Consider the following 22,312-nt stretch of genomic DNA (forward strand, 5'->3'; position numbering starts at 1 on the left):
AACAAATTCAATTGAAAATCAGAAAATACTTTATTAATCCTCAAAGGGAGATTGACTAATTAAAGTTATTAACTAAATGATGCATGCTTTGGTTTCTGTTGTTCGTAATATTCAATAAATTCCCAAATAAAGTTGATTTCTCCTCACTTATTTTGAAATTATAGATACTCTTTTATCAAAAAAGAATCCTAGTTTTAGTAGTTGAGCTTGCTGTTGTTTTTTTATAGGATTCTGTAATTATGTGCAAGTTCATATTTTAGGATACCTGCTGTTTCATGGCATTAAAAATAAAATAAAAAAAATAAAAGACCATAAAAACAAATGTAAGTATGTGTGATTTGAATAGTATCCCACTTTCTTTAGAGAGCGATATTACGACAGCCCAGACAGTAAACATGAGACATTTCAGTTTTCAGACTTGATATTACGGTAATCATTTATTCATCATTTCATCCAGAAATGAAGAAAAGGTATGAAAACACAAGTGATGTTTTTGAGAAACACTGGTCCTCCCACAGTTTTGATCAGCGACTCACAGCACAGATAAAAGCCTGTGTCTCAGTGGTGAGAGGTGGAGGTGTCCTGCAGGGATGGGCCAGTCATCGGTATGGCGTTGTGTGTTTTCCTGCAGGTGTGGGGCTTGGTGCTGCTGAATCAGGAGAAGCGGCTGCTGACGGGGTCGGCTGACAGCGAGCTCCGGGCCTGGGACATCAGATACCTGGAGGAGGTGAGGAGGAGGAGGACTCAAGAAAAGAATCTTGATATCTTCCTTGAATGGGCCACTTTCAGGCTGCTCGTTCCTGAAAGATGTCCTGCGTTTGTTAAACCGCGTTCCTGCTTCCTGACTAATGACACAAAACCCATTTATGGAACCTATGAAGGTGGAATGAATTATCCAAACTTGTGATAAATGCAGGAAAAGGCCGAGGGCGAGCCCAAGGAGAAGAGGGGGAAAACTCTGCTGGAGGATGATGCTGACGAAGATGAGGAGCAAGGAGAGGATGAGAGTCTTGAAGAGGTACAAAAGTCCTTCTGGTTTATTTTCAACTAGGGCTGAAACGATTCCTCGAATAATTCGATTACAAAAAATGATCGAGGAATTTTCTCTGCCTCGAGGAATCGTTTAATTTTGCAGCTCAAAGCAGGTATTTCACCCGGACTACATTTAATGCGGCACAACGGGCTGACGCCGCGCACGTAAAGGAAAAAGAAAGAGGTGGCGGATTTGTTTGGTTTTAGTAAAATGCCGTGCTCAGGCAGTCTGGTTTTCTGCCTGTCTTGACCAGGACCCTCTTGTAAAAAAGATTTTTAATCTCAATGAGTTTCATTTCCTGGTGAAATAAAGGTTAAGAAGAAGTCTGCAATGGCCCCGATGGGAGACACATGTAGCTCAGTGCTTAACTTTTATTTTCAGTCCACGCTATATTTTTCTGGTCCGTTCTCCTATATGTTCCCCCTCTAACCCGGTACATACATAGGTTCCTCTAAACATCTGTTCCCGCTACAGTTTTAATTAAAATAAAAGGCAAAAAATGTCAGAAAAATAAAAACGTTATATAGCTAACTGGGTAGTTTTCAATTTTAGCTCTGTAGTCATTCATGGATAAAACAAGCAGCACTGGTGTCTAATGTGCTCCAATACAGCAGGTCTCATCATTTTATTTTGAACACTGTCAAAACTCAAAATCTTATACTTTAACTTAAAACTTAACTAAAACTTAAAATTTGCTTGACGCAAATGAAAGTTCAATTGAAACACGTGGGAAAAACACCTAACATTTTAAGTTATGTGTGTTATCAGGTGTAATGGCATTTTTAGGTTAGAAATAAGAACATTTCTTGGTAAGATCCTTAGTTTTTTGAGTGAATCAGTGAATTTGGTCGACTGGTGTAAGTTCAGGGTTTTTAAATGCACAGCCATGAACCTACTGGATTATATAATTTAGTCTTAGTAATGTCAATTAACATCTAATATCTTATGTATATTTATAATTGCTCTTTAACTAAACAAAAATATGTTTTATCTGATTAATCGATGGAATTTTCAGTAGAATACTCGATTACTAAAATATTCGATAGCTGCAGCCCTAATTTCAACTGTGTGCTTTCACGAGTTTTGCTCGTATTGGGGTTTAATCCGTGTCACTTTTCAGCGCATGTTGAGCTGCAAGAAGGCCGGCTCCATCCTGCGGGAAGCCAGGGACCGCGTGGTGTCGCTGACAGCCGACGCCAGGGCCCGGACCATCGCCTGCCACGTGAGTGTCCCAGTTCTCCGTCAGGACCTGCCGGAAGACACGGAGAAGAAAGTCTCATAAATATGGCAAATATCTCAATTTAAAAAGAGAATTTAACCAGGTGGCAAACTCCCACGCTCTGCACTCCGGAGCAGGATCGGTGAGTTGCCACGGTGACATCAGGTTGAACTCTGGGCTTGTATCACCATGGCAACAGATGTTTGGAAACCTGAACCTGGCCTGGAGCAGATCAACTGAAGCAGCTCATTGTGTTTTATGAAATAAGTGATTTATGAGCCTCTCAAGAGCGAATTCAACGTCGGGGTTCTGCACGTTGTGACTTTGTTCCTCCGCCGTGATTGATGGTGTTTATACTCTCCGTATTGATGAACATGTTACACATCTCTCACACATGGACCAGGGCAACGATTCGATACTGGAACTCTTCACCGTGCAGTCAGAGAAGGAGGTGCAGACAAAAATGAGCAAGAAGCTGAAGAAAGCCAAGAAGAGAGCGGCCAAGTAAGCACCAATGAGCCGTTGTTCCTGCATGTTTGCATGTTTCCCGTCACCTGGTACAGATGATTCTCTTCAAGCACTCGTTGATCACGCGTCTCCAGTTTCTCATGGGGGCCAAACAAACACGGTTCAAATGTAAGCTGTCGTCCGAAAAACATGTTCACACGATGAAACAGATGACTCTGGAAAATGTATTCATTGGAATCTTCTGCGTATCGTAGCCCAGTGATACTTAATCTGCTGACTTGTGTGTGACTCTGCTCCCCAATACGGCACGGACAGTTATTACCTGAGCAGTCTGAGGTTTCTGAAGCACTTGGTTCCAGATGGAGATACAATTTACAGACGTACATATGTTTTTGAAGGGACCATCAACTCCAAAGTAACGCACCCCTGCCCGTTTGTTCTGGGTTTACTGGTACCAGTGAGCAGGATCCCGAGGCATCAAAGGCTCGTGGGATTATTCAGCTTCCACATCTTTATCTCCATCAAATTTTTCAGGCAAAGCTTTAGGACTTATTTCAAAACGAAGGAAACGCCACTGAGGAGCAGAGTGAGAATAGAAATGCTGACCTTTCAGTTTCATTACAAGTCAGTTTAGAGTAGTTTGTCAATAGTTGAGGATAAAAATCCGTATCGTAAGACTTTCCATGAACAGATCCAGTGCGACCCATTTAGATACAGTCCATTTCAGTCCCGGTAAAATCCAGTTAAATCCAGTTTGATGTGATTGAGTCATGAGTCAGTTATTTCCCTTTCAACTCTATTGTTTTTAGAAGCTCAGCTGCAGGTTGAGTTTTAACTTTGGTTCAGTTCTCTGCGTGAGGTCTGCACAAGGCGACATCGGAGGAATGACTCCTTATTAACAAGGAACTCTGAGCAGAACCGGGCTCATGAAGGACCGGGGTCTGCATTAACTGGCTCATGTGTTCAGAGGACAGGAAAGAGACATAAAAACAAACACAAAAGAAAGGTGATCTGTTCAGATATTGTTGCTACGAAAGAAGGAAAAACAGAAACACAAGGTTTCTCATTCTTTCTGCATAAAATGCAAATTTCAACAGAACAGGGGCCAGATTCATCAATATGTTCTTAAAAACGATCTTAAGAAATGTCTTAAGATCTAAAATTAAGAAGTTCATAAGAAAGTTCTTAAGTGAAATTCCTCAATATTTTCTTAAGAACTGTCATTTCTTACGAATTTCTTATTTTTCCTACTTAAGAACTTCTTAAAATATGTCATTGCACGCGCCAACAAACAACATTTATGCAGGTAGTTTGCGTCTTAACCGTCAGTCACTCACTAAACATGGAGAAGGAGAAAAAGAGATGCAGGAACTTTTCAAGGTTATGATGGATGAGATTAATGTGCGAAAAAAAAATACTATTGGGGAAAATTAATAATAATTAAAGCTGCAAGCAGCGATGAACGGGCCCTCGCACTCACGGCCGCCGCCCCCCATAAGCATATCAGAAATGACACCACCCACGACTTCCTATGTCAAACCATTCAAAAGTTATAGCAGAAAAAAATAACAACCAATCACAAGAAGGGGCGGGGCTAATTCAGGCCAATGAAGGTCAAGGACTCCATACAGAGTCTGATGACACCACCCACGACTCTCCATGTCAAACCATTCAAAAGTTATAGCAGGAAATAGGGACAACCAATCAAAAGAAGGGGCGGGGCTAATTTTCACCAATTATGGTCAAGGACTCAATACCGAGTCCCATGACACCACCCATGACTCTTTATGTCAAACCATTCAAAAGTTATGGCAGAGAAAAGTTTTCTAGGGGGCGCTGTTGAGCCATTTTGCCATGCCTATTAATGCAAACCATGAAATATCAAATTTATCACCAGGCCTGGCTTGCATGCAAAATTTGGTGACTTTTGGAGAACTATCAAATATGGACCAATCAGATTAAGGGGGCACGCTTTTTGGCGTCTAGCATCGCCACGGTAACACTTTTGAAAGAGAAAAGTAATGCGCGTAGTCGCAAGATGGAGACGCACATTTTGAGGTATAAGTCACCTGGGTGCACGTTACGGTTCGGGCCGTATTAATTGCCGAAGGAATGGCATTAATTGCGCCAAAATTACACAATTAATTCAAAATGGCCGACTTCCTGTTCAATTTCGGCCATGGCGCCAAGAGACTTTTCTTTAAGTTGCGACATGATACAGGTGTGTACCGATTTTCGTTCATGTACGTCAAACCGTATTATGGGGCTTGAGGCTCAAAGTTTTTTCCCTCTGAACCAATCAGATGAAGGGTGGGCGCACTTTTTGGTGTCTAGCGTTGCCGCGGTAACGCTTTTAAATGAGAAAAGTAATGTGCGTCGTTGCAGGACAGGGACGCACATATTGATGTAGAAAAAAAAAAATTGCTGACAAAAAAGTCTGGATACTGCGGGAATCGAACTCTGATCTCTGACTCCAAAGACGGGAACGCTCTGGCTGAGCTAAGACTCAGCTTCTCATTTCTATTTGACCTACTGACTTAGGAGAGACCAACATATCGATATTTAGTAATGTAAGTCTGGAGCTGTTTTTTCCAAATGTTTTTAAATATTTGTAAGTTATAAATATTAGTAAAACCCTACTATTTTAATTATTACTTTTTCTGTAACCATTCTGCCAAGGTTGTAACCGGGCTGAGCTGGGAATATTTCTGACGTCACCACATTACAGGGAGCTGATTGGTCGGGGGGCGGGGCCGTCATCACCCTACTCGCCACTGATTGGTCGGGGGGCGGGGCCGTCATCACCCTACTCGCCACCGATTGGTCGGGGGGCGGGGCCGTCATCACCCTCCGCGCCACTGATTGGTCGGGAGGCGGGGCCGTCATCACCCTACTCGCCACCGATTGGTCGGGGGGCGGGGCCGTCATCACCCTACTCGCCACCGATTGGTCGGGGGGCGGGGCCGTCATCACCCTCCGCGCCACTGATTGGTCGGGGGGCGGGGCCGGCAGACGTTTGAATCAGGAAGCGGGAGTCAGCGCGAGAGCGACTGGCGGCTCGTGGCGATTTTATTATAAAAAAGGGACAACCAATCAGAAGAAGGGGCGGGGCTAATTCAGGCCAAAGAAGCTCAAGGACTCATTGCAGAGTCCCTTGACACCACCTACGACTTCCTATGTCAAACCATTCAAAGTTTATAGCAGAAAAAAGGGACAACCAATCAGAAGAAGGGGCGGGGCTAATTCAGGCCAATGAAGGTCAAGTACTCCATACAGAATCTGATGACACCACCCACGACTCTCTATATCAAACCATTCAAAAGTTATGGCAGAGAAAAGTATTCAAGGTGGCGCTGTTGAGCCGTTAGGCCACGCCCATTAATGCAAACCATGAAATATAAAATTTATCACCAGGCCTGGCTTGCATGCAAAATTTGGTGACTTTTGGAGAACTATCAAATATGGACCAATCACATGAAGGGGGGGCGCGCCTTTTGGCGTCTAGCGTCGCCACGGTAACACTTTTGAAAGAGAAAAGTAATGCGTGGTGTCGCAGGATGTAGACGCACATTTTGATGTATAACACACCTGGGTGCACGATACGGTTCGGGCTGAATTAAATGACACAATTTATTCAAAATGGCCGACATCCTGTTCGGTTTTGGCCATGGCTCCAAGAGACTTTTCTTTAAGTTGTGCCATGATACAGGTGTGTAGCGATTTTCGTGCATGTACGTCAAACCGTATTGTGGGGCTTGAGGCACAAAGTTTTCCGGGGGGCGCTGTTGAGCCATTTTGCCACGCCCATTAATGCAAACCATGAAATATCAAATTTATCACCAGGCCTGGCTTGCATGCCAAATTTGGTGCCTTTTGGAGAACTATCAAATATGGACCAATCAGATGAAGGGGGGGTGCGCTTGTTGGCGTCTAGCGTCGCCACGGTAACACTTTCGAAAGAGAAAAGTAATGCGTGTAGTCGCAGGATGGAGACACACATTTTGATGTATAACACATCTGGGTTCACGATATGGTTCGGGCTGAATTAACTCTCGAAGAATGGCATATATTGCTCCAAAATTACGCAATTAATTCAGAATGTTCAAAATGGCCGACTTCCTGTTCGGTTTCGGCCATGGCGCCAAGAGACTTTTCTTTTAGTTGCGACATGATACAGGAGTGTACCAATTTTCGTTCATGTACGTCAAAGCGTATTATGGGGCTTGAGGCGCAAAGTTTTTTCTGTCTGAACCAACCAGATGAAGGGTGGGCGCGCTTTTTGGCGTCTAGCGTCGCCACGGTAACGCTTTTGAAAGAGAAAAGTAATGCGTGTGGTCGCAGGAGGGAGACGCACATTTTGATGTATAATACACCTGGGTGCACGTTACGGTTCGGGCTGAATTAACTGCCGAAGGAATGGCATAAATTGCGCCAAAGTGACACGATTAATTCAAAATGGCCGACTTCCTGTTCGGTTTCGGGCATGACGGCAAGAGACTTTTCTTTAAGTTGTCCCATGATACAGGTGTGTACCGATTTTCGTGCATGTACGTCAAACCGTATCGTGGGGCTTGAGGCACAAAGTTTTCAAGGGGGCGCTGTTGAGCCATTTTGCCACGCCCATTAATGCAAACCATTAAATATCAAATTTTTCGCCAGGCCTGACTTGGGTGCAAAATTTGGTGACTTTTTGGGCATGTTAAGGGGGGCAAAAAGGCCATCACTTTGTCAGAAGAAAAATAATAATAATAATTAAAGCTGCAAGCAGCGATGAACGGGCCCTCGCACTCACGGCCACCGCCCCCCATAAGCATATCAGAAATGACACCACCCACGACTTCCTATGTCAAACCATTCAAAAGTTATAGCAGAAAATCGGACAACCTATCAGAAGAAGGGGCGGGGCTAATTCAGGCCAATGAAGGTCAAGGACTCCATAAAGAATCTGATGACCCCACCCACGACTCTCTATGTCAAACCATTCCAAAGTTATAGCAGAAAATCGGGACAACCAATCAGAAGAAGGGGCGGGGCTAATTAAGGCCAACGAAGCTTAAGGACTCATTACAGAGTCCCATGACACCACCCACAACTTCCTATGTCAAACCATTCAAAAGTTATGGCAGAGAAAAGTATTCTAGGGGGCGCTGTTGAGCCATTTTGCCACGCCCATTAATGCAAACCATGTAATATCAAATTTATCACCAGGCCTGGCTTGCATGCAAAATTTGGTGCCTTTTGGAGAACTATCAAATATGGACCAATCACATGAAGGGTGGGCGCGCCTTTTGGCGTCTAGCGTCGCCACGGTAACACTTTTGAAAGAGAAAAGTAATGCGTGGTGTCGCAGGATGTAGACGCACATTTTGATGTATAACACACCTGGGTGCACATTACGGTTCGGGCTGAATTAACTGCCGAAGGAATGGCATAAATTTCGCCAAAATGACACAATTTATTCAAAATGGCCGACATCCTGTTCGGTTTCGGCCATGGCTCCAAGAGACTTTTCTTTAAGTTGTGCCATGATACAGGTGTGTACCGATTTTCGTGCATGTACGTCAAACCGTATTGTGGGGCTTGAGGCACAAAGTTTTCCGGGGGGCGCTGTTGAGCCATTTTGCCACGCCCATTAATGCAAACCATGAAATATCAAATTTATCGCCAGGCCTGGCTTGCATGCCAAATTTGGTGCCTTTTGGGGAACTATCAAATATGGACCAATCAGATGAAGGGGGGGTGCGCTTGTTGGCGTCTAGCGTCGCCACGGTAACACTTTCGAAAGAGAAAAGTAATGCGTGTAGTCGCAGGATGGAGACACATATTTTGATGTATAACACATCTGGGTTCACGATACGGTTCGGGCTGAATTAACTCTCGAAGGAATGGCATATATTGCTCCAAAATTACGCAATTAATTCAGAATGTTCAAAATGGCCGACTTCCTGTTCGGTTTCGGCCATGGCGCCAAGAGACTTTTCTTTTAGTTGCGACATAATACAGGTGTGTACCGATTTTCGTTCATGTACGTCAAACCGTATTATGGGGCTTGAGGCACAAAGTTTTTTCTGTCGAACCAATCAGATGAAGGGTGGGCGCGCTTTTTGGCGTCTAGCGCCGCCACGGTAACGCTTTTGAAAGAGAAAAGTAATGCGTGTTGTCGCAGGATGGAGACGCACATTTTGATGTATAACACACTTGGGGGCACGTTACGGTTCGGGCTGAATTAACTTTCGAAGGAATGGCATAAATTTCGCCAAAATGACACGACTAATTCAAAATGGCCGACATCCTGTTCGCTTTCGGGCATGACCCCAAGAGACTTTTGTTTAAGTTGTCCCATGATACAGGTGTGTACCGATTTTCGTGCATGTACGTCAAACCGTATCGTGGGGCTTGAGGCACAAAGTTTTCAAGGGGGCGCTGTTGAGCCATTTTGCCACGCCCATTAATGCAAATCTTTAAATATCAAATTTTTCGCCAGGCCTGACTAGGGTGCAAAATTTGGTGACTTTTTGGGCATGTTAAGGGGGGCAAAAAGGCCTTCACTTTGTCAGGAAAATAATAATAATAATAATAATAATAAAAATTCCTGCAAATACAATAGGGCCTTCGCTCTGAAGGTGCTCGGGCCCTAATTAAAGCTGCAAGCAGCGATGAACGGGCCCTCGCACTCACGGCCACCGCCCCCCATAAGCATATCAGAAATGACACCACCCACGACTCTCTATGTCAAACCATTCAAAAGTTATAGCAGAAAAAAGGAACAACCAATCAGAAGAAGGGGCAGGGCTAATTCAGGCCAATGAAGGTCAAGGACTCCATAAAGAATCTGATGACACCACCCACGACTCTCTATGTCAAACCATTCCAAAGTTATAGCAGAAAATCGGGACAACCAATCAGAAGAAGGGGCGGGGCTAATTAAGGCCAACAAAGCTTAAGGACTCATTACAGAGTCCCATGACACCACCCACAACTTCCTATGTCAAACCATTCAAAAGTTATGGCAGAGAAAAGTATTCTAGGGGGCGCTGTTGAACCGTTAGCCACGCCCATTAATGCAAACCATGAAATATCAAATTTATCGCCAAGTCTGTCTTGCATGCAAAATTTGGTGACTTTTGGAGAACTATCAAATATGGACCAAACAGATTTCAAAATGGCCGACTTCCTGTTCGGTTTCGGCCATGGCTCCAAGAGACTTTTCTTTAAGTTGTGCCATGATACAGGTGTGTAGCGATTTTCGTGCATGTACGTCAAACCGTATTGTGGGGCTTGAGGCACAAAGTTTTGCCGGGGGGCGCTGTTGAGCCATTTTGCCACGCCCATTAATGCAAACCATGAAATATCAAATTTATCGCCAGGCCTGGCTTGCGTGCCAAATTTGGTGCCTTTTGGGGAACTATCAAATATGGACCAATCAGATGAAGGGGGGCGTGCCTTATGGCGTCTAGCATCGCCACGGTAACACTTTTGAAAGAGAAAAGTAATGCGTGTAGTCGCAGGATGGAGACGCACATGTTGATGTATAACACATCTGGGTTCACGATACGGTTAGGGCCGTATTAATTCTCGAAGGAATGGCATATATTGCTCCAAAATTACGCAATTCATTCAGATTGTTCAAAATGGCCGACTTCCTGTTCGGTTTGGGCCATGGCGCCAAGAGACTTTTCTTTTAGTTGCGACATGATACAGGTGTGTACCGATTTTCGTCCATGTACGTCAAACCGTATTATGGGGCTTGAGGCGCAAAGTTTTTTCGGTCTGAACCAATCAGATGAAGGGTGGGCGCGCTTTTTGGCGTCTAGCGTCGCCACGGTAACGCTTTTGAAAGAGAAAAGTAATGCGTGGTGTCGGAGGATGGAGACGCACATTTTGATGTATAACACACTTGGGTGCACGTTACGGTTCGGGCCGTATTAACTGCCGAAGGAAGGGCATAAATTGCGCCAAAATTACACAATTAATTCAAAATGGCCGACTTCCTGTTCGGTTTCGGGCATGACGCCAAGAGACTTTTCTTTAAGTTGCCACATGATACAGGTGTGTACCGATTTTCGTGCATGTACGTCAAACCGTATCGTGGGGCTTGAGGCACAAAGTTTTCAAGGGGGCGCTGTTGAGCCATTTTGCCACGCCCATTAATGCAAACCATTAAATATCAAATTTTTCGCCAGGCCTGACTTGCATGCAAAATTTGGTGACTTTTTGGGCACGTTTAGGGGGGCAAAAAGGCCTTCCTTTTGTCAGAAAAATAATAATAATAATAATAACGCGAAGAATTCCTACAGATACAATAGGGCCTTCGCACTGAAGGTGCTCGGGCCCTAATAATAATAATAATAAAAATTCCTGCAAATACAATAGGGCCTTCGCACTGCAAGTGCTCGGGCCCTAATTAACTACCACGCTAACTAACATGCTAACAAACATGCTAACAAACAGTTAACAGGCTCTTTGTGTAATTAATTACAAAGTATATCCTCAAACTATGACCTACTAGTCTAAACTTGTCTAAAATGTGTTGAAAAAGGTGATATTAGAGGCTTACCTTTTCACAGAAGAAATTTTAAGACAGGTCAAGGTTGTCTTAAAGTTAAGAAAAAAGTCAAGAACAAATGTGACAACTTTTATTTCAAGAATACCATTTATTCTTAAGTTTTTTCTTAAGAAGAAACTTAAGAAGAAAGTTGAGAAAATACTAAAGAACTTTTTTGGAGAATATGACTTCTTCTCTTTTTTCTTCTTAAGACTGAACTTAAGAAAAAAATGAAACTTAAGAAGATTTTTTTTCTTAAGAATGTTTTGTGAATCCGGCCCCAGGACTGTTTTCTCAACAACAAACTGCCGTGATGGTTCTCAAGTCTCTCAGACCTAGTTGTTTTATTCTTGGTGGTCATGGGCTGCATGTACGCACGTCTGCTTCACACTAACTTCAGCTCTTCACTCTGAACAAGGCACCTTTCTGCAACACCCACGTTATTTTCTCTACGCCTGAAAAACAAGACAACTTTGTCACGCATTTCAGGCCCAGCGGTGAAAATAACCTCTGATACCCAAATATCTGCTCTCGTTCACACACAAAAAAATCTTTTTTTAAATAGTATATCCCCTTTAACAGTTGAACAAGCAGAAATAAATGTGTTTTTTTTTAAACTCTTTCTGCCTCTTCTATGTTATTTTGACTGGTAAAAGCTATAAGTTTGTAGTGGCGGTAGTTAAGTCAGCATGCTGATCAGTGTGTGGTTGCTGCCCCCTGCTGCAGAGCCCAGGAAGACGCAGGGGAGCAGACGGAGGAGCAGACGGAGGAGCCGGTGGTGGAGAGGACGCTGGAGGACGAGATCATCAGACTGACCAACATCAGAGCTTCTGCTAAGATCAGGTCAGTGTGGAGCCGAACGGCAGGCAGAAGGAAGCGTGGCGGGAGAGTGGAGACACTGCTGATTTCATGGAAATTAGGGCTGCAGCTATCGAATATTTTAGTAATCGAGTATTCTACTGAAAATTCCATCGATTAATTGAGTAATCGGATAAAACATATTTTTGTTTAGTTAAAGAGCAATTATAAATATACATAAGCACTATTCTGAGCTTTTTAATTGTGTTAAAAGTGACCCCTACATTTTAGGTAAGATTCCCAGTGGTGATAATGTGCAAATCACCGCCAAAGAGGTGCTACTAGCTATTGCACAGTTAAGTGACAACAAGGCATGTGGCTCAGATAAAATTTTAGCAGAACATTTTAAATATGCGAGCCCAAGAGCAGCAATTCTTTTAGCCATTTGTTTTACTGGTTTTATGACCCATGGAGTCCTACCAGACTCTATGTTATCTGTAACTCTGGTCCCTGTCATTAAGAATAAAGCTGGCAAGGTGGGCAGCATGGACAACTACCGACCAATTGCTTTAGCCAGTGTGCTGTCCAAAGTTTTAGAGAGTATTTTATTAAACAGAGTGTCTGCTTATGTACACACTTCTGATAACCAGTTTGGATTTAAGGCTAAACATGGCACTGATCTTTGTATTTATGCTTTAAAAGAGATTGCTGATAGATATAGAAGACATCATTCTTCTGTTTTAATTGGGTTTATAGACGCATCCAAGGCATTTGATCGCATAAACCATCATAAACTGTTTTTAAAATTGAGTCAGAGGGGCGTGCCTGACAGTATTCTTAGGATTCTGGTTTTTTGGTATGCCAATCAGTGCATGCAAATAAAATGGGGGGATGTAGTCTCTGCTCCATTTGGGGTGAGTAATGGAGTCCGTCAGGGTGGCTTACTTTCCCCCTGCCTATTTAATGTGTATATGGATGCTCTATCAGACCAGTTGAAAGGCTGTAAAACAGGTTGTGTGATAGGAAATACTATCATTAATCATCTTATGTATGCGGATGATCTGGCAATCATTTCGCCTTCTAGTGCTGGGTTTCAGGAGCTGCTCAACATATGTTCTGAATATGGGGTGGAATTCAATGTTAGCTATAATGCTAAAAAAAGCTCTGTTATGATTTTTAGAACCAATGGTGATAAGGAACTGGTGTTCCCATCATTTTATTTGTCAGGGAATGTGTTACCTTTTTGTCACACTGTCAAGTATTTGGGACACATCATCACTGATGATTTTTCGGATGATGAGGATATGTATAGGCAACGGCGTGTTTTATATACACAAGCAAATGTGCTGAAAAGTAAATTTTCCTGGTGTTCTGAAGAAGTTAAAATGAATCTCTTCAGAGCATACTGTACCCCACTCTACACTGCCCCCTTGTGGGTTAAGTTTAAAAAGGCGAGCATCCGCAAACTGCAGGTTGCCTATAATGATTGTCTCCGTATTTTGTTGGGAAAACCCAGGTGGTGTAGTGCGAGTGAGTTATTCTGCCAAATGCGTATAAACACTTTTCATGCTCTGTTGAGAAAACTAATGTATAGATTCATTTGTCGACTGAATGACACACAAAACTCTGTTTTAATGCTGTTGACCAATCCTGGACTGAGTGCTGTGAGATATCAATCAGCAATGTGGAAACACTGGTATGATTGTCTTTTTTAAAATTTGTATGTGTGTTCGTCTTGTTTAAATGGACCCTGAGTCTATTAATAAAGTCTATCTATCTATCTATAAGATGTTAGATGTTAATTGACATCACTAAGACTAAATTATATAGTACCGTAGGTTCATGGCTGTGCATTTAAAAACCCTGAACTTACACCAGTCGACCAAATTCATCGCCTTTACTCAAACAACTAAGGATCTTACCAAGAAATGTTCTTATTTCTAACCTAAAAATGCCATTACACCTGATAACACACATCACTTAAAAGGTTAGGTGTTTTCCCCACGTGTTTCAATTGAACTTTCATTTGTGTCAAGCAAATTTTAAGTTCTAGTTAAGTTTTAAGTTAAAGTCTTTAAGATTTTGAGTTTTTGGCAGTGTTCAAAATAAAATGATGAGACCTGCTGTATTGGAGCACATTTTCTTTTAGTTATAACTGTAGCGGGAACAGATGTTTAGAGGAACCTATGTATGTACCGGGTGAAGCCTGATTTATGGTTCTGCGTTACAACAACGCAGAGCCTACGCCGTGAGCTACGGCGTAGGCGCTGCGTCGATTTAACGCGGAACCATAAATCAGGCTTTAGGGGAACATATCGGAGAACGGACCAGAAGAATATAGAGTGGATTAAAAATAAAAGTTAAGCACTGAGCTACATGTTACTCCCGTCTGGGCCATTGCAGACTCATTGACTGAGCATGGCATGCTACAAAAACCAAACAAATCCGCCGCCTCTTTCTTCTAACTTCACGTGCGTGGCGTCAGCACGCTGTGCCGTATTAAATGTAGTCCGGGCGAAATACCTGCTTTGAGATTTAATTAAACGATTCCTTGAGGCAGAGAAAATTCCTCGATAATTTTTTGTAATCGAATTACTCGAATTATTCGAGGAATCGTTTCAGCCTTAATGGAAAAACCAGAAAAGTCCTCCCTAAAGACGCAGCATGCGTGTCCCCTGCCCCCCCCAGGTCGGTGGACTGCCTGTCGTGTGCCGGCGGCGAGCTGAAGGTGGCCCTGCTGCTGCAGAACAACACCGTGGAGACCTACAGCCTGAAGACGTCAGACAAGACCCCCACGGCCAATAAGACGGCCCGCCTGACGCTGGGCGGCCACCGCACCGACGTCCGCACGCTGGCCTTCAGCTCGGACAACCTGGCCGTCCTCTCCGCCTCCGGGGACACGGTCAAAGTGTGGAACAGGTGATGCTTGTGTTGGTCTGGGGCGGCGCCGCTGCCGTCGGGGACCGCTCTTCTGACAGGACGTTGTCTCCCCCCCCCCCACTGCAGGTCCACGCTGCAGGTGATCCGCACCATGGCCTGTGAATACGCACTCTGCTCGATGTTCGTGCCCGGAGACCGGCAGATCATCCTGGGAACCAAGGTATTAGAAGCAGCTGGAAGTTAACCCTTTATGACCTACCGTAGAACAAGTCCCCCCTAAGCATATTTCTACATTTCTGCATGTTATACTCAGTACTCAAGTTGTAAAAAACATCAGGGGGGATGGTGGGTTTTATCATATGGGGACAGATAATTTGTGCTGATTACAAATAATATAATATATTACAAATAATAGCACTGACCAAAACACCTGCAGAAATACTGCAGGAATGACATAGCAGCAGTTAAATGCAGCCTTCTGTAAGCTTTAAATATCCACTGGGCTTACATCAAATACATCAAAACACAACAATAAAAAACAGTTTTCTGAACTTATCAATATGACTCTGTCCTTCACAGGATAAGTAAAATGGATCACTGCAAAAACTCAAAATCTTAACAAGAATATTTGTCTTATTTCTAGTTAAAATGTCTCAAAAAAATCTCATTACACTTAAAACAAGACTCATCACTGGAAAAAACAACAATTTTCACCAGTTTCAAGTAGATTTTCACTTCAAATAAGTAGAAAAATCTGCCAGTGGAACAAGATTGTTTTGCTTGTAATGAGAAGATAAATCTTGTCCCACTGGAAGATTTTCTACTTATTTCAAGTGAAAATTTACTTGAAACAGGTGAAAATTGTCAGTTATTTTTCTGGTGTTATTTTTCTGGTGATGACTCTAAATGTTGAAATAGCAGTAAAACGACCAGACCGGTTTCATTTTAGGCCGGCACTCGTTTACAAATATTCGTCGGCTGTTGAATGTTATCCACTCCCCTGCGTCCAGTGCTGTTCCTGAAGTGGTCATTGCGCTGGATGCACAGAAAGCTTTTGACAGGGTGGAATGGCGATACTTATTTACATGTTTGAAGAAATTCGGATATGGCCCTAATTTCATCTCATGGATTAAACTGTTATATACATCACCCAAAGCCTCTGTAATTACGAATGGTAAGCGCTCACAGTATTTCCAGCTATCAAGGGGGACCCGTCAGGGCTGTCCAATCAGCCCATTGCTGTTCGCTTTGGCCATAGAGCCCTTGTCTATTACACTCAAAACTTTGCCAACAATTACTGGAATCCATAGGGGGGGGAGGGAGCAAAGAGTATCTCTCTATGCGGATGATTTGTTAATTTATGCATCTGACCCTGTCTCTTGTGCTCCCCATATTATTTGTGCACTGAGGAGATTTGGTGCTTTTTCAGGGTACAAACTGAACTTAAATAAGAGTGAATGCTACCCTGTTAATGACTTGGCTCTTCACATTCAGGACGGTGTTTTACCGTTTCAAATGTCTAAAAATGGCTTTAAATACTTGGGCATTAATATTACAAGGGATATGCAGAGTCTTTATCAAAAAAACTTCAATCCGCTATTTGAGAAAGTCAAACTGGACCTGAAGAAGTGGCGTCTACTTCACCTATCCTTAGCAGGTAAAGTGAACTGCATCAAAATGAATGTGCTCCCTCGGTTTCTTTACCTGTTCCAATGTATCCCACTGTATCTTCCTAAATCTTTTTTTAAATCCATTGATAAGACTTTAATTTCATTTATATGGGACGGAAAGAATCCTAGGGTGCGGTTAGAGCTGTTACAGAGACCTAAATGTCAGGGTGGCTTAGCTCTTCCTAATTTTTGTCATTATTATTGGGCCTCTAATGTTCAAAAAATTATGCACTGGCTTCATACTCCTGACACAGACTGGTGCCGCTCTGAAGCCTCATCTTGCATTTCTTCCTCCCTCGCAGCCCTGGTTACCTCCAGCCTTCCCCTCTCTATCTCTCATTACACTAGCAATCCTGTAGTTAAAAACACTTTAAAAATCTGGGTTCAACTTAGACGGAGCTTTGGGTTTAAAAACCTTCTCCATCTAAGTCCCATTCACAACAATCACCTTTTCCCTCCAGCTAGGTTAGACTCTGGATTTGCTCTATGGCAGAGACAAGGCATTTATAATTTTAAGGATATGTACATAAATCGTGTTTTTGCAAGTTTTGATGATTTCTCACGCAAATTTGGCCTACCTCGGTCTAGCTTATTTCGTTATTTTCAAGTTCGCCATTTCGTTCAGCATCAAGACCCCAACTTTCCACATATAACATCGCCCTCTGGTTTAGATGATCTGTTGAAATCCCCGTTCAATCCTAAAAAACTAATCTCAAGAATAAGTGACAATATAACCTCCTTTAAAAACGCAACCCTAACGAAAATCAGGGCAGATTGGGAGAATGAATTAGGGGAGGACTTGCAGGAGGACACTTGGGAAAGCGCTCTATTAAGAGTTAATGACAGCACCTCCTGTGCCAAATTAAACGTAATACAGTTCAAGATCCTACATCGCATGCATTTTTCCAAAGCAAGATTGGCTAAAATATATCCTAACACAGATGCGAGGTGTGACAGGTGTCAAAACACTCCTGCTGATTTAACACACATGTTCTGGTTGTGTCCTGCCCTGGTAAATTACTGGTCCACCATCTTTAAAACGTTATCAAAAGCACTGAATATTGATTTTCAACCCGATGCTGCTATGGCCATATTTGGTACCACAAGTGTTAGACATACAACATTAAAGAAAAGCTATAGAAATATTATTGCATTTACAACGCTGCTTGCAAGAAGAAGAATACTATTGCACTGGAAGTCAAAAAATCCACCCAAAGTGTCGCTATGGTTTAGCGATCTGACACATTTCATACAGTTGGAAAAGATCAAATATACTCTCGGGGGGTCCAAGGACAAGTTTTTCTCTGTCTGGGATCCGGTGTTACTGTACATGAGCAAACTTAGAACTGTGCCCACTTAGATATCGCATGGCAGCCACCTGTATGTGTGTGTATATGTGCTTATGTGCATGTTGACTTGCTATATTCATAATTGGTCTGTTTTATTTTTATTTTTTTATTTTTTTTTTTCATTCAATTTTACAATTCTGTTGGTTAGGTGTCCAACCTGTTCAGGGGATGGGAGGGCAGGGGTGTTAAAATATAAAAATGAGCATTGTGAACCTTTTTGTATCAGTATCCATGTGCTGTGCTATTAATGCTCAATAAATAAAATTATCAAAAAAAGAAATAGCAGTAAAACCACATTCATTGATGAAATAACATAAGGGATGGAAAGGAGGGATGGCAGTTTTACTGGGGGGATGATTTTGACCGTTTTTATTTCAGGGGGGGATGCCATACCCCCTTAACTCCAGTACTGGTTATACTTCCATTTTATGGAGTATTTTTATTTTCTATGCATCAAAACAACCCATATAAGCCAATCTTTAATAATATGTATGTTACTAATCCATACTAACTAAATAAATTGCTAAAAAATGCAAATAACTACCAAAAAAAATTTAAATCGTTTTTTGTAATTTTTCACATATTTTAACAAATCCCATAGCTAGATCCCTCAAAACTGTCAATGGAAAAAGGTAACACAGTTCAAACCACAGGAAGTTTTTTTTGGAATGAATTTATACTTTAGTTTTTGAGATATATCATTTTATATATCGCGTTTAGATGTTGCATCTTCATCCGGCACTGAACTCAGCTTCGCTCACGGTAAACCGTTTAGCACGCACGGACTTTAATGGATCCATAATATGTGTGTGTGGGGGCTTGTATAGTGTATGGTGTGTGTGGGTTGTCGGTGAGTAATCTTTCGTGAAAGTCTCTGAATAAAAGCACGAACAAAAGCGCAAATTCAAACGGACTAGTTTCCCGGGAGAACGACGTCACCTCCCTTTTTTGCGGGAAGTGGCGTGAAAAAATACTGTGGAAAAATCCAACCTGATGACACGCTGACAACGTGATGATGTACAGTACGTGTCACTGTATGTCAATGTAGGACGTGCTGTGAACACGTACCAGATCTATAAATAACCCGCAATGTCAAATATAGATTTCCGCGTGCACAGTTTTACTGGATTATTATGTGATTTTTTTTTTTTTCCAACCATTTAATGGATTAAAACTCTGGGACACTAAATGCAGGATATGTAAGTGAAACTCTGTTTTTATTTGGTTGTAATTGTACATACATTTGTAAAATCAATATGCAGACGGGAGCGCCGGCGCTCCAGCCGGTCATAAAGCGTTAAAGCTGTTCATGCGTTCCAGAGGTTTGTGGTGTGAATCCTCTGTTTCCCCCCGTCAGAGTGGGAAGCTGCAGATCTTCGAGCTGGCCTCCGGGAGCCTCCTGGAAACGCTAGACGCCCACCACGGAGCCCTGTGGTCCCTCTGCCTGGCCCCAGACCAGGTGAGGTCCCGCTAGCAGGACATGACTCTTCCTGCTCCGGCTGATATTTCTGAATGGATCAGTATCTCAGCTTTGATTAGGTATCACCTAAAATGCCTCTTTTTTTCCCCTGTGCTGTTATACCTGTTCTTGTTTCCTGCAGAGAGGGATTGTCACCGGAGGTGCAGATAAGACGGTGAAGTTCTGGGAGTTTGAGCTGGTGAAGGACGAGAGGAGCGGTCAGAAGTAAGTCCTCCTCCACATCCATGACACAAACCTGTCTCCTGTGTTTGGTTTTGCTTTTTTAACTAAATTAGGGCAGCAATAATTCCTCGAGTAACTCGATTACCTCGATTGCAAAGAATGATGGAGGAATTTCTTCTGCCTCGAAGCCTCGTTTAAATAAAACATCAATTTAAACTCCACGTTTCGCACAGGTTCTTTTTAATGTGACAACGTGCTAACACGCATGTGTCCCTTATAAAGCGGAAGAATATTCATTTATGCAGCTTTAATGAAGCAAAAGTAAGTTTGATCCGATTAATTGATGGAATATTTGATAGAATAATCGATCACCAAAGTACTGGATAGCTGCAGCCCTGAACTAAGCTCTTGTCCGTGGTCTCAGACGGGGGACTGGACAGCATGTTCAGGGTGTGAATATGAACTTGTTGTTGTTGATGCTGCAGGAGGCTCAGCATGAAGCACACGCGCACGCTGCAGCTGGAGGAGGACGTGCTGTGTGTCAAGATCTCGCCCAATCACCGGCTGCTGGCCGTCTCCCTGCTGGACTGCACCGTCAAGCTCTTCCACACCGACACGCTCAAGGTACCGCCACGTGCACGCTCCCACGGGCACGCTCCCACGGGCACGCTCCCACGGGCACGCTCCCATGGGCACGCTCCCACGGGCACGCTCCCAAGGGGCACGCTCCCATGGGCACGCTCCCACGGGCACGCTCCCACGGGCACGCTCCCATGGGCACGCGTCACACCCCGAGCCCGACTGGCTGAGATCAAGTTGGCCTGACCAAACTCTCCCTCTCTTCCTGCTCCAGTTCTTCCTGTCTCTGTATGGACACAAGCTGCCCGTCCTCTGTCTGGACATCGCCCACGTGAGTAACCCCGACATTCAGGACACGCTCAGATAGAATCTCAGGGTGAATGATCAGGATTCATGTTCTTCTCACTGAAAGTGACAAATGCCCCTTAAGAAGCCTTAACTGCTGCACGTGTTTGTGGGACTGTTCTGGTGTTTGTGTGGACTGAGCTGCAGTTCTGACGTCAGGTCCAGCGGTCTGGTGGGAGTTCCCTGAGTTCCCCCCAGCCGCCAGTCCTCCCTCCTCTCACCGCCCGTCTACGTCCGCAGGACAGCTCCATCATCGCCACCGGCTCGGCCGACAGGAACGTGAAGATCTGGGGCCTGGACTTCGGCGACTGCCACCGCTCCATGTTTGCTCACGACGACAGGTACGGCCCGACACGCACTCGGGCCCGGGGCCGCGGTTCACTGGAGCAGAGATGGGTTTCCAGCTCTGACCTCAGCGGTCGTGGTCGGTTTCCTGTCAGCTCCGGCTGAGACCTCGCAGCAGCTGCTCTTCTGTTCTCTCTCGGCCCATCCTGCTTTCTGTCCCTTGAGTTTTGTTTCTCTGCTTTTGTTGGAATTTCCTTGTAGATTAATTTAACGCTTTTGTGTCCATTTTGCTTCCAGCTTGCTGTTTTTGTCTTTCTTTTCTTTGTTTAAGCACATTTCTTCCTGCTTCTCCTCCCGTCCTTGTTTTGAGTACCATCTGCTTGAGTTGGTCTGTTGTTTTTCTTGTTTTCTTTTCAGCGCTCCTCCATCTTCAGAGTTTCCTCAGTTTGCTCGTCTCGACCTTACATCCGATTATTCTCTATCTCCTCCACAGCGTCATGTTCCTGCAGTTTGTCCCCAAGACTCATCTGTTCTTCACAGCAGGGAAGGATAGGAAGATCAAACAGTGGGATGCTGACAAGTTTGTGCACATCCAGACACTGGAGGTGAGTTGCTGCTGCTGCTGCTTCTTGGTGCTTTAGAGTCTGTGTTTCTGCTGACAGTTGTTGATGATAACTCTGCTGTTTCATATAAGGAGCCTTGTGGTGAGTTTTTCGAAAACAACTCACTGCCACAAAAAAAAACAATACATTTTTTTGTTTTGGATTATTTAATGTTGATCTAATCCCCTGAATGTACCTGTTATTAAGCCAGAAAGCTCAGCTGTTAAATTAAATGTTCTTATTTCTTTATTGCCCCGTGAATAAACGCCTGAAGGACGTTGCACTGCAAAAACTCAAAATCTTAACAAGAATATTTGTCTTATTTCTAGTTAAAATGTCTAATTTTTAGTCAAAAAAAGTCTCATTTTGGGCCGCTCGGTGGCGCAGTGGATTAAGCGGCGGCCCATATACTGAGGCTACAGTCCTCCTGCAGCGGTCGCGGGTTCGAATCCAGCCCGCACACCTTTGCTGCGTGTCTCCCCCGTTCTCTCTCTCTACCCCTTTCCAGTCTGCATCTCCAATAAAGGGCCACTAGAGCCCAAAAAAATCTTAAAAAAAAAAAAAAAAAAGTCTCATTTCACTTAAAACAAGACTCATCACTGGAAAAAACAACAATTTTCACCTGTTTCAAGTAGATTTTCACTTAAAATAAGTAGAAAAATCTGCCAGTGGAACAATATTTTTTTGCTTGTAATGAGAAGATAAATCTTGTCCCACTGGCACTGACTTGAAACAGGTGAAAATTGTCAAATGACAAGTTATTTTTCTGGTAATGACTCTTGTTTTAAATGTAATGAGATTTTTTACTAAAAATGAGACATTTTAACTAAATATTCCTGGTAAGATTTTGAGTTTTTGCAGTGTGGATTATAAAGATGTTAACGTTTGCTGTTGTGT

The 22,312-nt window shown here is 43.3% G+C and overlaps 1 protein-coding gene across 1 annotated transcript in view; it reads left to right on the forward strand.

The window, feature by feature from the left end:
* wdr3 (WD repeat domain 3) overlaps window positions 1–22,312 on the forward strand; it is a 35,146-nt gene that overhangs the window by 7,047 nt on the left and 5,787 nt on the right. The window contains exons 6-18 of the mRNA XM_061724405.1: window positions 632–727; window positions 917–1,018; window positions 2,154–2,255; window positions 2,656–2,756; window positions 11,992–12,108; window positions 14,752–14,982; window positions 15,070–15,163; window positions 19,320–19,421; window positions 19,564–19,646; window positions 20,090–20,228; window positions 20,458–20,514; window positions 20,769–20,869; window positions 21,307–21,418. Of these exons, the coding sequence (XP_061580389.1) occupies window positions 632–727; window positions 917–1,018; window positions 2,154–2,255; window positions 2,656–2,756; window positions 11,992–12,108; window positions 14,752–14,982; window positions 15,070–15,163; window positions 19,320–19,421; window positions 19,564–19,646; window positions 20,090–20,228; window positions 20,458–20,514; window positions 20,769–20,869; window positions 21,307–21,418 (1,437 nt within the window). The remainder of the gene's footprint in view (window positions 1–631; window positions 728–916; window positions 1,019–2,153; window positions 2,256–2,655; window positions 2,757–11,991; window positions 12,109–14,751; window positions 14,983–15,069; window positions 15,164–19,319; window positions 19,422–19,563; window positions 19,647–20,089; window positions 20,229–20,457; window positions 20,515–20,768; window positions 20,870–21,306; window positions 21,419–22,312) is intronic.

Source organism: Cololabis saira, chromosome 6 (assembly GCF_033807715.1).
Source record: "Cololabis saira isolate AMF1-May2022 chromosome 6, fColSai1.1, whole genome shotgun sequence".
In the NCBI taxonomy this organism is placed as follows: domain Eukaryota; kingdom Metazoa; phylum Chordata; class Actinopteri; order Beloniformes; family Belonidae; genus Cololabis; species Cololabis saira.